Raw genomic sequence first — 14,952 nt, forward strand, 5'->3', positions numbered from 1 at the left:
CAACTTGCTAGCTAGCTTCTTAGCCTGTTAGCTAGCTAACATAGTTAGGGGTTGAAGATAGTAGTTCAGGGGATACAATCGACACATCTAACTTCTGGAATTAGCAATCAAGCTAATTTATATGTAGTGGACTTGAGTCGGTCATGGTTGCTCATGGTCACGCAATGAGGTAGCCCCGCCTGCAACTTCAAAATCAGTGTTGGCCATTAACCCAAAAGATCACGTAATGAGGTAGCCCCACCTGCAACTTCAAAATCAGTGTTGGTGTCACGACTTCCACCGAAGTCGGTTCCTCTCCTTGTTCAGGCGGCGTTCGGCAGTCAGCGTCACCGGTCTTCTAGCCATCGTCGATCCACTTTTCATTTTTCCATTTGTTTTGTCTTGTTTTCCTACACATCTGGTTTTCATTTCCCTCATTTATTGTTGTGTATTTAACCCTCTGTTCCTCCCATGTCTTTGTGTGTAATTGTTTGTTGTAAACTGCTCCGGCTATTACCTAGTTCTGCTCTCCTGCGTCTGACTTCCCTGCCACCAGTTACGCACCCCTTACAGTTGGCCATGAGCCCAAAAGGTTACTTAATAAGGTAGCCCCGCCTGCAACTTCAAAATCAGTCAAGCTAGTTCATACAGTGTGTAGCGGACATGAGTCGGTCATGGTTGCTCAAGGTCACGTAATGAGGTAGCCCCACCTGCAACTTCAAAATCAGTGTTGGCCCTTTTTTTAAATGTAAAAATGCCCACAGTCATCAAGCTAGGTAAGAAATCATTATTACATACAGTACCATTCAAAAGTTTGGACACACCTACTCATTCCTGGGTTTTTCTTAATTTTTACTATTTTCTATATTGTAGAATAATAGTGAAGACATCAAAACTATGAAATAACACATACGGAATTATGTAGCAACCAAAAAAGTGTTAAACAAATCAAAATATATTTTACATTTGAGATTCTTCAAAGTAGCCACCCTTTGCCCTGAGACAGCTTTGTACACTCTTGGCAAATAAAGAAAAACCCTTGAGTAGGTGTGTCCAAACTTTTGACTGGTACTGTACCTCCAGCATATTGACTGATCTAGCCCACTAATACAGATAGCCAAATATAAGAGCCATGTAAGAATCTCTGTTAATTTAACCTATTTATTAAGTTATTTTTGTGCATTTGATATTGCCTATAGGGCGCAAAATTGCTGGGACAATGGCTGGCAAGTGAGCTGTGTCACATACGCCTAAAATAACATTGCGGGACTGTGGTTGGGTTTGGGACCAGTTCTTGAGGTAGCGGGTGGGAGTTGGACAGGAAGTCTGCGGGTGCAATATGAAAAGCTGTAGGTGCAGGCAGGTGCAGGATGAAGAAATCGGTCCGGCGCAGACCTCTACTGTACACCATGACAGTGAAGCCTGTAAAGTTAGAGCTGTTTATTACTGTGTCAGTGTGAAAAGTAGGGCATTAGCTGGGGAAACTGACAGATTAATAACATTACATTGCCATACTGACTAATAAAAACTCACATTGCACTGAAAAAACATCACAATATCAATCTTCAATCGTTTGGCCTATGGTTTCATCGTTTGATTCAAGTCTAGTGTGATTGTGGCAAAAATAATAGCTAACGTTTGCCAACTTTTGGCCAGCTCTCTCTCTAACTGTACATCAACTGGCGAAAGCTAGCCAAGTTCATTTACTTTTGTTGAAACTGGACAAAACAAAGGATTCAAAGCATGTCCAAACAAACAACAGCTGTTAGATAGTAGTAATAGCCACCTCATATTGCTATCTGACATATAGCTAGAGGCTAGACCTGGCTGTGGTAGCTGTACTAGCTAGCGTAGCTAATTCATTCTCCCCAGTTGAGAGGGGATGAAACATTTGCTAACGTTACATGACAGTTAAAATACTAGCTCAGCGCTGTCAATAAACACTAGTTTAGTTTTTTTCTGTTAAACTTCTTCAGGATTGGTGGGTCCCTTGCGGGAGAGTTGAGCTAACGTAGGCTAATGCGATTAGCATGAGGTTTTAAGTAACAAGAACATTTCCCAGGACATATACATATCTGATATTGGCAGAAAGTTTAAATTCCTGTTAATCTAACTGCACTGTCCAATTTACAGTAGCTATTACAGTGAAAGAATACCAAGCTATTGTTTGAGGAGAGTGCACAGTTTTGAACATGAAAAGTTATTAATAAACAAATTAGGCACATTTGGGCAGTCTTGATGGAAAATTTTGAACAGAAATGCAATGTCTCATTGGATCAGACAGAAAATTTGCATATACACTGCTGGCATCTAGTGGCCAATATCTAAATTGCACCTGGACTGGATAAATAAATCATTATGGCCATGCTTTTCAAAGAGGATGATGGTACAATGAAAATACAAAAAAACGTTTTTTTTTTCTTTCTTTGTATTATCATTTACCAGATCTAATGTGTTATATTCTCCTACATTCCTTTATCATTTCCACAAACTTAAAAGTGTTTCCTTTCAAATGGTACCAAGAAAATGCATATCCTTGCGTCAGGGCCTGAGCTACAGGCAGTTAGATTTGGGTTTGTCATTTTAGGCAAAAATGGAAAAAAAGGAGCCGATCCTTAAGAGGTTTTAAGTTAAACAGCAGTTATCTTGCCAGCTACAGCAGTCAACTAAAGAGTAGCCAGTTTCTGCTCTGCTTACTTTTACAACTCGGTGAAAGAGCGCAACACATACACACTGAACTATGCTCAACTCTCCCTTGCTGGTCCAGCCAGACTTCCAGAAGCTTTGCTTTCACACAGCCTATCAGCCACTCTGTGGTGTCCACTCAGTCCAAAATCCAGCCATCTCAACACTCCAAACAGCCTACCCGACCGCTCTAGGCGTCCGCATGGTCCTAAAGCACACCATTGCCTCTTTTTGTATCACATTGTTTTGATAAAACTGGGCGGGACAAAAATGCAATTTCAGTATGTGGGGGGACATGACCCCATTGAATGTTGCGCCCCTGCTTCTCCCCATCATCTACACTAGTTGAAGTGTATTTAACAAGTGACATCAATCAGAGATTGTAGTTTTCACCTGGTCAGTCTGTCGTAGAAAGAGCCGTTCTTAATGTTTTGTAAACTCAGTGTATATTCATTTACATACAAGCCGCATACATTGTGTTTCCTGGTATTGTAAAGATATGGGTGTTTTTTTCCATGCTGTGTGTGTCGGCTACATGTGAGTGTTTCTAATGAGTGTTACGTATGTGAGTGTGTGTGTGTACTGTACAGTAGTATCCGCCCACATCCATTCAACTCACAAAGGGACAGGATGTTCTCGAAGGAGAACTCAGATCAGTAACCAACAGAAACAGAAGCACAGACAGCCACTGTCCTGAGAGTCTGAAAGAGAGACAACATAATGACGAAACATATCAATAACAATGTGAAGAATGTACTACTTCAATGGATTAGCATCTAGGTAGTGACAAAAAACCTTGAGTTAAGGAAACATATAATAAATCATAACACTGACTGATTGGAGAATTGACTGCATGATGAATGTCTACCTCACGGAGTAATAACACTGGTGGGTTATGGTGAAGTATTTGAGAAACACAGTGACTGAGTTTATTTATTTTATTTTTCACCTTTATTTAACCAGGTAGGCTAGTTGAGAACAAGTTCTCATTTGCAACTGCGACCTGGCCAAGATAAAGCATAGCAATTCGACACATAAAACAACACAGAGTTACACATGGAATAAACAAAACATACAGGCCATAATACAGTATATATATATTTTTTTTTAGGTAAAAAAAAAAAAGTGATCGTCATTGTTTACCCAGGTAGTCAAGGAGCTCAGAGTAGGGCTGTGGTAGTCCATGAAATTGTGTCAGCCGGTTATTATGTTGCAAAAGACTAACTAACATACTAACATAAACACGTTTAGCATCTCCAGGCCTTCACACATACAAGCCGTTGATGCGCGCCTTTGGAACATCTACATTTTAAAAGTCTATTAAAGCAGTTGAATATACACCATCACAATAAATCCATTATTTATCTTAGGCAGGTCTAAACAACTATTGATTGAGAACCACAGAGTTACGGCAAGTCGCAATGAAAACAGGCACTGCCTCCACTATTCCAGCACCATTTCAACTTCAATATTTCAACATCATCAAATCACCTCTGCTTAGTCTAATACAGTGACAACTAAAGATACCATAAACAATTTAGTCCAATCAACGTTAAGCTAAATATGATGTGGCTGTCCATGGTTCTGATTTCTGTGTGCGTGTGTGTTTGTGTGTGCGTTCATGCAGGTAGCAAGTTGACTCACCCTACTTGTAGAGAAATGCCAATGCCATCCGCCTCTCTTTCATGTTGATGAAACGTCTATCACTCTGTCATACAGTACACGCTTTTATTTGTTGTTGTCCTAGGCTACCTGGCTAAAATGCTTGCTCGCAAGCGTCTCTTCCATTCATGGGCAATGTTAGCTACTGTAGTTAACATTAGCCTTCTACATCTAGCTACATACTGAACTTCCATCCTCTGTCATCAAGGCAAAGGGTGGCTACTTTGAAGAATCTCAAATATAAAATATATTTAGATTTGTTTAACACTTTTATGGTTACTACATGATTCCATATGTGTTAGAAGCTGTTTAGAAGCCTCTTGGACCTAGACTTGGTGCTGCGGTACCGCTTGACTAGGGTGGCTGGAGTCTTTGACAATTTTTAGGGCCTTCCTCTGACACCGTCTGGTACAGAGGTCCTGGATGGCAGGAAGCATGGCCCTGGTGATGTACTGGGCCGTACGCACTACCCTCTGTAGTGCCTTGTGGTCGGAGGCCAAGCAGTTGTCATACCAGGCAGTGATGCAACCCGTGAGGGTGCTCTCAATGGTGCAGCTGTTAAACCTTTTGAGGATCTGAGGACCCATGCCAAATCTTTTCAGTCTCCTGAGGGGGAACAGATTTTGTCGTGCCCTCTTCACGATTGTCTTGATGTTCTTGGACCATGTTAGTTTGTTGGTGATATGGACGCCAAGGAACTTGAAGCTCTCAACCTGCTCCACTACAGCCCCATCAATGAGAAAGGGGAGGGGTGCTCGGTCCTCCTTTTCCTGTTGTCCACAATCATCTCCTTTGTCTTGATCACGTTGAGGGAGAGGTTGTTGTCCTTACACCACACGGTCAGGTCTCTGACCTCCTCCCTATAGGCTGTCGAATCATTGTCGGTGATTAGGCCTACCACTGTTGTGTCATCAGCAAACTTAATGATGGTGTTGGAGTTGTGCCTGGCCGTGCAGTCCTGAGTGAACAGGGAGTACAGGAGGGGACTGAGCACGCACCCCTGAGAGGCCCCTGTGTTGAGGATAAGCTTGGCGGATGTGTTGTTACCTACCCTTACCACCTGGGGGCGGCACGTCAGGAAGTCTAGGATCCAGTTGCAGAGGGAGGTGTTTAGTCCCAGGGTCCTTAGCTTAGTGATGAGCTGTGAGGGCACTATGGTGTTGAACGCTGAGCTGTAGTCAATGAATAGCATTCTCACATAGATGTTCCTTTTGTCCAGGTGGGAAATGGCAATGTGGAGTGCAATAGACATTTCATCATCTGTGGATCTGTTGGTGCGGTATGCAAATTGGAGTGGGTCTAGGGTTTCTGGGTCTGGGATAATGGTGTTGATGTGAGCCATGACCAGTCTTTCAAAGCATTTCATGGCTACAGACGTGAGTGCTACGGGTCGGTAGTCATTTAGGTAGGTTACCTTAGTGTTCTTGTGCACAGGGACTATGGTGGTCTGCTTGAAACATGTTGGTATTACAGACTCAGACAGGGAGAGGTGAAAATGTCAGTGAAGACACTTGCCAGTTGGTCCGCGCATGCTCAGAATACACGTCCTGGTAATCTGTCTGGCCCCGCTGCTTTGTGAATGTTGACCTGTTTAAAGGTCTTACTCACATCGGCTGCGGAGAGCGTGATCACACAGTCATCCGGACCAGCTGATGCTCTCATGTATGTTTCAGTGTTACTTGCCTCGAAGTGAGCATAGAAGTTATTCAGCTCGTCTGGTAGGCTCGTGTCACTGGGCAGCTCTCGGTTGTGCTTCCCTTTGAAGCTCTATCCAACAGCCCAGCTGGATAGATCTAGCTAGCTATCATACAAATGTGTAGGCTATGGATAGCTATGTTATGTATATGATTGTAACAGAAATAATAATGTACTTGCGTTACCAGCTGCAACACCGTTTTAGCTAAAATATTACAAAAGACCTCCTCCACCCACCAACAAACTGTTCAAACGGTGAGTTAGTTAGATAATCACTTTCACAGGCAAGTATACAACAAAAAACAATGGGGATCCTCAGGACCCTTCACTGTAAACAGGTCTAACTAGCTAGATGTTAGCTGAGGAATGTTCACCTCTGTTCTCTTATATTGATATACATTCAGTGGCAAGTTTATTAATTACACTCATCTAGTACCGGGTCGGCCAGGTTGCCCCCAGAACAGCCTGAATTCTTTGGGGCATGGACACGTTGCTCAATTGGTGTCAAGGGACCTAATGTGTGCCAGGAATATATTCCCCATACCATTACACCACCGCCACCAGCCTGTACTGTTGACACCAGGCAGGATGGGGCCATGGACTTAAGCTGCTTACGCCAAATCCTGACTCTGCATGATGTAACAGGAACTGAGATTTCTCTGGACCAGGGGATGATTTCCACTCCTCAGTTGTCCAGTGTTGGTGATCGCGTTCCCACTGGAGCCTCTTCTTCTTGTTTTTAACTGATAGGAGTGGAACCTGGTGTGGTTGTCTGCTGCAATAGCCCATCCGTGACAAGGACCCACGAGTTGTGTGTTCCGAGATGCCGTTCTGCACACCATTCTTGTACTGCGCCGTTATTTTCCTGTTTGTGGCCCACCTCTTAGCTTGAACGATTCTTGCCATTCTCTCATCAACAAGCTTTTTTCGCCCACAGGACTACTGCTGACTGGATGTTTTTTGTTTGTCGCACCATTCTCTGTATACCCTAGACACTGTCGTGCGTGAAAGGCCCAGGAGGCCATCAATTTCTTAGATACTGGAATTGGCGCGCCTGGCACTCAAAGTCGCTTAGGTCACTCGTTTTGCCCAGCCTAATGTTCAATCGAACAGTAACTGAATGCCTCAATGACTGTCTGCCTACTCTATATAGCAATCAATGGAAACAGGATGCACCTGAGCTCAATTTCGAGTCTCATAGCAAAGGGTCTGAGCACTCATGTAAATATAGTATTTCTGTTTTTAATTTGATTTAATTTCCAACAATTTCTAAAAACCTGCTTTCACTTTGTCATTATGGTGTATTGTGTGTAGATTGATGAGGGGGGGAAATTATTGTATAAATTTGAGAATAAAGCTGTAACGTAACAAAATGTGGAAAAAGTCAAGGGGTCTGAATACTTTCCGAACCGCCTCAATATAAGAGAACGGAGTTAAGCGTTCCTGAGTTAGCTAGTTGTTGTTAGAGAACCAGCTGTGCTTATGGCTTAACACAATTTAGTTTGCCGTGGAAAATATCAACGCTATGACAACATTCTCATGGCCAAATCAGTGAACCAGTAATATATCACACTAGCAAACACCAACGCCATATACCACGATCAAAATAATTATGAAACTAGCTAGCTTGTTAACTTCATCTATCTACGTCAGCGTCCCCAATATCAAACGACTTTGTTTTGAAGGTAACAATAACACAATAACAACAAGGATTAACTAAATAAACCCAGCTAAGCTAGCACACACTGCAATAATAACAATGCTAGCAACAATAGTGAACTTATGTTTTTCTACGCATCCCAAAGGCATAGGTCTGACCATGCTCTCACAAGAAATCACACAGCGACAAAGGACGGTCCGGGACTGGGATCTATTTATAACCTTGTAAGAGCATAGGTCGGACCAACTGGCCAATCAGAGGCTAGAAACACTGTATGCCCATAATGTCCAGGAGGCGGAATTCTGTACAGTGCCAATGTACAGAATTTTGGTGTCAATGTTTACTGAGAAAAGATGGGGGCTGCCATCACCAGATATGGGTTTCCCACACTCGGCTCATGCCTTGGGGGTAATGTGGAACCTATGAGCAAAGGTGCATTGTCCCAATGTGAACATGTTTGTTGGAATTCCTTCCATTCTTTTGGATCAAAACCTACAGAACTGTTCACCTGTTCTCCAACTCCAAAACAAAGGCATCCCTCCTCTCCTCCTCATATCATATATCACTCCTACAGTATATGACTCCAGACTCAGGACTTCCAGTAATCCACTGACAGTGTAATTTGTGTAGGAACAGGTTTATATGAGGGAGGAGGTAGGAACGACTAAGGAGGAGGAGAGGAGGGTGGCAAAAGGAGAGAGAACATCTCAGAAAAGTTAGAGCTAGGGAGTGTGTGTGAGTGTGTAACGACCCTGAAGGACTCTGTTGTTTGAGTGAGTGAGTGTGTATTAGAATCTTAGCGGTGCTCCGTAGCTAGACAGCTGTTTGTTTGGGAGTGTGTGTCTCTCATCAGGTAGAGGTCTCAGGGTCTATCTGTGGGTGACAAGACAGTATGATCCCTCTACTCCTCTCCCTGCTCCTGGCTTGGCCTCCAGGGACAGGGGCACAGCAGGACACACTCATGCCCTTCATGGAGAACCTTGACGCAGACAGTAACGTCATTCTGAAGTGGGGGTTCAGTGAGGTCCAGGGCACCATCATGTTCCAGCTGACCGTCAAGACCACTGGCTGGTTGGGATTCGGGTTCAGCCCAAATGGAGGCATGGCTGCATCGGACATCGTTATGGGAGGGGTCGGACCAAATGGCACCTATTTCATGGTATCTAAACTATTAACCTGTTATTATTAACTAGTTTCTAATCATTACTATTAGACACAAGAGAACGAGTGGTAATGTATTGTAGTAGTTGTTGTTCTGTTACGTGCAGGAATAGCAGTAGTTATATTGTAGGGATAGAAGTAGGCTACTGTAACAGTAAAGTGGCTATAGTAGTAGCAGTAATCATGATTATCTAGTTCAGTGTTTCCCAACTCCAGTCCTCAAGTACCACCAACAGCACATTTTTGTTGTTGCCCTGGACAAGCTTATCTGATTCAACTCATTAAGGACTTGATTAGTTGAAAAGTTGAATCAGGTGTGATTGTCTGGGGTGCTACAGCAAAAATGTGCGCTGTTGGGGAACACTGATCTAGTCATATGGAGTTTTTTTAAACCTTTATTTAACTAGGCAAGAACAAATTCTTATTTACAATGACAGCCTACAATGGGTTAACTGACTTGTTCAGGGGCAGAACGACATATTTTTACCTTGTCCGCTCGGGGATTCAATCCAGCAACCTTTTGGTTATTGGACTAACGCTCTAACCGCTAGGCTACCTGCCGACCCAAAGAAGGAGGAGTTGTAGGTGTATTGGTTTTCAACACCTGCAAACCGTTGGAAGATTAAATGACTCATTAAAGTTACCTGTGAATGTGTTGCTCCTTCAGAAACGCCACAACATTTTTGTTTAATAACACAGAACTCTATTAACCTTCATATAGACTCCAGATAACTTCAGTATTTCTGTGTTGTCTGTCTTTCAGGATTATCATGCCACAGGGAACTCATTTCCCCTGGTGGATAAGAAACAGAGCTACACCCTCCTGTCCCTGACCGAAGCAGATGGTCAAACCACCATGACCTTCAGGAGGTCCATCCAGTCTTGTGACGAGGAAGACTTCCACATCACCGTAAGTCAACTGTTTCACACAGAGACACAAACTGTTAACAAGTAATCTGTACTAAAAGTCTTGAAAGGATTGAAGAGGAAGATCATGTTCCGTTATCATGATTGACTATTTCTATTCATAAAAGGTTAGTTTACAAATATCTAAGCAACCTAAGCCGGGTTTGAGAGTTGTTCCCTTTTAACCTAAATAAATGTATTCTTTATAACAAACATAGAGTTCGTTAGTTTCTCAAGTGATGGTGGGCCAAAATATCCTTCCCCATCTGTTGCCATGGTAATAATGGTATGGTCTTTAGGCGTTCACACCCCTGAGAAATAGGATCTGCTCCTATGGCCGTTCCCATGGTTCAATGTCTAGATTAAGGTGTGATACGTTCCATTGTTTGGACCACAATCTTTTTACACTATATTGTGGTCTAGCATTTCATTGTTGTGCTTCATTGTTTGTACTTTTACATCTTCTCATAATCTCACTACAGGCCTCCATGCAAAGCTCCAGTTTCCTCCTAATCCCTTGATTCATTTATATTCTGTTCAGTGTGTTCAATCTAATGTACCTGCTCTTTGAAAGCACTCTGGAGACCATCTCTGGTTTACATGCACCTACTGATTATTTTATTTAGAGTAATTCAACACAAATAATCCGGTGATTGGAACAATGGCCTATACACAGGGAGGCAGGCAAACATTTTCAAAGTGAGCAGTTGTAACCCTAGATGGTTCACAAAAACAGCATTAATAAAGACAATGGTGACATAACAAGTGTCAAAACACCAATGTCACTAAATGATGCAGACCCTACTAAGTGTCTACTGGCTTCTAGGCCTTTTCTTCACACCTAGTCTTCACTCTGTGATTTTTGTTCTTCTGTGCTCTTGTATGTTTTATGTCAATTGATGTTGTTTTGTTCCATCCCCCTCCTCTTCTCATAGGACAGTCCAGTGAAGCTGATCTATGCCTATGGCACGTCTGATGACATAAGGTACCATGCCAGTAGAAGGGGGACCAAGGAGGTCAATCTACTCAAGTTCATGCCCAGATCCAGCCCCCCAGACAGCAACTATCTAGACTTCGTTGTGGAGAATGTAAGAGTGACCTCACACACATGTCCTGAAGGGGGATCATCTATTTCCTCTAGATCAGGCACAGCAGGACTTTTAGTTTGAAGTAAAATATTTTACTTTACTCCTGGGGTGGAACAGGTCAAAGATTAATGAATTAAATGAATTTGAATTAAGATTGTGATATTGAATATACAGGAGGTGGTATCTTTAGTCTACAACATGTGACTGTGGAACAGAATGGACTGGCAACACTTATACTATTAAAGTGATGCTCCAGAACTTCTGTATAATTTCAGCCAGTAGTTTTGAAAGTGGTGCTCACGAGCCAAGACGGGTCCCTGTTTTTTGTGTACTACTTCATCCATTTTGTATGATATGTTATGTCCTGCAAATTATTATTATCATCTGTTATTTTTTTTGCAATTCGTATGATAGGTTATGAATCCAATTCATACAATATGTTACAAATCTGTTGTACTTAAGATCCCGGACTGCATCGTTAACACAGTAGTCCTTCTTCCATTGCAGGTTACTGTCCCTGCCGAACGTACATACTACCACTGCAAGGTCATGAAGGTGCCAAAGCTCAACGGCAAAAATCATATCTATCGGGTAAATGAGCCCTCTATCATTTCATGGTCTAATCATTTTGCAATTACATCATAAGTTTGTCATTGGAGTCATCTCTTCCCTCTCCCTGCTTCTCTCTCCCTGTCGCTCAGATTGAGCCGGTGATTGAGCACCTGGACCTGGTCCACCACATGCTTCTCTATGGCTGCCCCTCCTCTGTGAACCAGACCTACGAGAAGAAATGCTACACGGAAGGATCAGGGGAGGACTGCATCAGAGTGGTGTCTGCCTGGGGGGTGGGAGGAGGGGTGAGAGACTGCCCCCTTCTGAAAACATTAATATACACGCATGCATGCATGGACACACATGCTAGTCTGATCTCTGTCTCTACATTGTCTTCTCCATTCCAGGCTTTTGAGCTTCCAGAAATAGCTGGGATCCCTATTGGAGGACAGAATAATGATGAGTTCTACAGGCTGGAAATCCACTACAACAACCTGGCCCAAGAAGCAGGTAACCATTCACTAGCTAGTAATTAAAATGTTACAATCCACTAATATAGGATTAACAGGTTTACCCTGCTCCAATCTTGATAATTAGGTGAACCATGTGCTAGTCCTTGAACAGAACAAAGCCTGCACACCCTGAGGTTCTCCAGGACTTTGATTGAATTTAGCGATCATCTAAAGCCCCCATCATCACGTCTTCTCCTCTGTCTCCCCCTGCAGGCCGGAGGGATAGCTCAGGCCTGAGGCTGTACTACACTGCCCAGCTCAGGCAGCATGATGTGGGCATCATGACTACAGGCCTAATGGTGGCCATTGGCTGGGGCTACACTATCCCGCCCAATGCCCCAGCATTCCACAGCTACGGCCTCTGTAACACATCACACTTCTCAGACGTACGCTCAGTGCCCTTTGACACTAGATTGAAGAAGGATGGCTGATGTTGATGACATTGTAGAGCAGATTGTCATCAAAAAAGGAAAGAGCCAGCTAACTCTTTCCTTTCTGGTATACTATGCATAGCCATCTCTGTTTCAACAAAACAGGATTTTGTTCAAAATGACCCTGCTTTCTGGCTTTCCCCAGATCCTGCCTGACCCTGTCCCTGACCTCTCTGTGTTCTCCGTGGCACTGCACACTCACCTGGCTGGGAGGAAGGTGCAAGCTGGCCACATCAGGTGAGAGAGAGCGGCAGGGTCGCAACTTTTACTTGGGAAATTGCATTTTTGTCCCCCCCCCAGTTCTATCATTGGAATGTGATACAAAACAGTGCAACGGTGCGCTTTAGGACCATGCGGACGCCTCTGAGTGATTGGGTAGGCTGTTTGAAGTGTTTATCCGACTGGAAAAAACAAACAAATATATATATTTTTATGTATATATATGTCCCCCCCAATTCTAAAACCAAAGTTGTGTCCCCGGAGAGAGGACACCCCAAAATATGATCATGATACCAGCCTATGATATGACCAATACGTGGTGTCATTGTCTGGATAATTAGCGATAAGCTTTGATGATCTTTCTGGATGATTCTTCACTCTCACCACTGATGTGCTCTTGATTCTAACCTCCACAGGAATGGAGAGCAGATTGACTTCCTGGGCTTGGATGAGAACTTCAACTTTGAGATGCAGCAGACCACCAATCTGGGAAATATTAAGACCATCAAACCAGTAAGCATCCATGTACTTCCTGTATTTCAAATGGTTGTCATGGATGAGTGGTATTGTTAGTCATTAGATCTTTCTTAAAGCAGTATCTCTTCCCCACTGCAGGGCGATGAGATTGTTGTGGAGTGCACCTATAACACAACCAATCGCGAAGGAATCACACAGTTAGGGCTTGCCACCACTGATGAGATGTGTCTAGCCTTTGTCTTCTACTACCCAGCCATCCCCGTCACCAGCTGCTGCAGCCACCCTGACATGCATGCATACATGGCCATGATGGGGAAGACAGTCAACCAGTAAGAGCCTTCACATTGTCACAGTTTACACCCACACATTTACATTTTTAGACTGGTACTGTGCCTGTTTGTTTTAGTGGCTAGTTACGCATGACTGCATGAATGAATTAATTAATTAAATGAATGAATAACATTTTATTTTTGTGTCAAATTGGCAACCCATCCCTTATGGGATTACTTGACACAAAAACTAACATTACAAAAAATCACTGTGGTAATTAAATGATAATTCTTCTTCCGGCGTTCTCTGCATTGTGCATCACATAAAGGGTGAAAAAATATATAATAAGTAAATCAATACATAATAGTAAATAAGGTAATCGAAAGAATAATTACATCCCTAGAGCAGTAAAATCATATTAATGTAAGTCGCTTGGATAAAAGCATCTGCTAAATGGCATATATTATATTAAGTTGTTTCATGTAAACCAGAATGACTTTGTGTGTGCCCCACAGAGACATTGAGGAGATGTTTAAGACTGCAGCTTGGGACCAGTCGTCTACTGCCGTGCATGAGGCCACAATGAAGAGGGTCCCTCAGATTGGGTTCATCATAGATGTCAATGTAAGCATCCACTCAATAAAAATGTAAATGCTCATGCTGTCATTTCAAAACATCCTCTCCATCCATGTCATGTTTGTTCCTTCTACAGAAAAACTACACCATGTATGAGGGAAACATCCGCAACATGACAGCTACTCTTTCAGTGAGTTGCAGGAGTGATCCATCCTTACAGGCTGGGCCCTTGAAGCCATTTAACTACAACACGTCCCCCAGAGGAAGCAGTTCCTGGGTCGTGACCTCTGCTGCTGGAAGTGTCTTGCTGATGCTCTGGATGACAATGCTATAAGAATCGGTCCAGGCCAAGATGAGAAAAAACATCAACATATGTATTACATTTTGCCCTGCTCTGGGTAGGTCCCTGAATGTTTTTTTGTCCATTATATACATATTTCTTTTGCCCCCATTCATGCTCTAATGATTACAATCAATTAATCAAAATAGCCACTGGCTATGCCTATTTAGCATTGATTGCTCTTTGATTGCGCTACATTAAATCAACCAAACTTTGATTTTGATGACAGGTCTTTGTTTATTCATGGCAATAAATATTAGCCTGGAGCTTCCATGTTATTTCTGTAAAGTAGGTCTATTCAATTTTACTGCATATTTCTGTACTTTTGTGATTAGATTAAAATGTGTTTCATCACCTTGACTCTCTTTGTGTCTGTCTTCTATTCTGTTTTATCTCATTGGTCTAAAAATCAAAATCATACGTGCATTGTGGCTGAGAAAAATATTGACTCATTAAGTGGAGTAAAGCACAGATTAAAGGTGTCATCTCTGGCATCTCGTCAGACATTGATGCTTCATGGTTTATGATTTTTTATTTATTTTATTTCACCTTTATTTAACCAGGTAGGCAAATTGAGAACACGTTCTCATTTACAATTGCGACCTGGCCAAGATAAAGCATGATGAACATGCCAGGAGGGGTAGACGCAAGTCACTTGACCCAAATGATAGACTTTCCTCCTTCTTTCTGTCTATCTGTTCCCTTTCAGGGGAAAGGGGATACCTAGTCAGACACACAA

The 14,952-nt window shown here is 42.7% G+C and overlaps 1 protein-coding gene across 1 annotated transcript; it reads left to right on the top strand.

Moving 5' to 3' along the window:
• The first annotated feature begins 8,365 nt into the window (after positions 1-8,365).
• Positions 8,366-14,573, top strand: moxd1l (monooxygenase, DBH-like 1, like). Its single transcript, XM_071412333.1, has 12 exons — positions 8,366-8,840; positions 9,606-9,752; positions 10,684-10,836; positions 11,344-11,427; positions 11,538-11,693; positions 11,796-11,898; positions 12,114-12,286; positions 12,477-12,568; positions 12,967-13,063; positions 13,166-13,356; positions 13,813-13,921; positions 14,010-14,573. The coding sequence occupies exons 1-12, from the start codon at positions 8,574-8,576 to the stop codon at positions 14,205-14,207; spliced, it is 1,770 nt and encodes a 589-aa protein (XP_071268434.1). The 5' UTR covers positions 8,366-8,573; the 3' UTR covers positions 14,208-14,573.
• Positions 14,574-14,952: the final 379 nt, after the last annotated feature.

The sequence above is a fragment of the Salvelinus alpinus genome, chromosome 8 (genome assembly GCF_045679555.1).
Source record: "Salvelinus alpinus chromosome 8, SLU_Salpinus.1, whole genome shotgun sequence".
Lineage (NCBI taxonomy): Eukaryota > Metazoa > Chordata > Actinopteri > Salmoniformes > Salmonidae > Salvelinus > Salvelinus alpinus.

Excerpts from the sequence above, each read along its gene's own strand:
- moxd1l (XM_071412333.1), top strand. The coding sequence starts at position 8,574 with ATGATCCCTCTACTCCTCTCCCTGCTCCTGGCTTGGCCTCCAGGGACA. Across the intron at positions 8,841-9,605 it reads CAAATGGCACCTATTTCATG|GATTATCATGCCACAGGGAA; the intron begins GTATCTAAACTA and ends TCTGTCTTTCAG. Across the intron at positions 10,837-11,343 it reads TAGACTTCGTTGTGGAGAAT|GTTACTGTCCCTGCCGAACG; the intron begins GTAAGAGTGACC and ends CTTCCATTGCAG.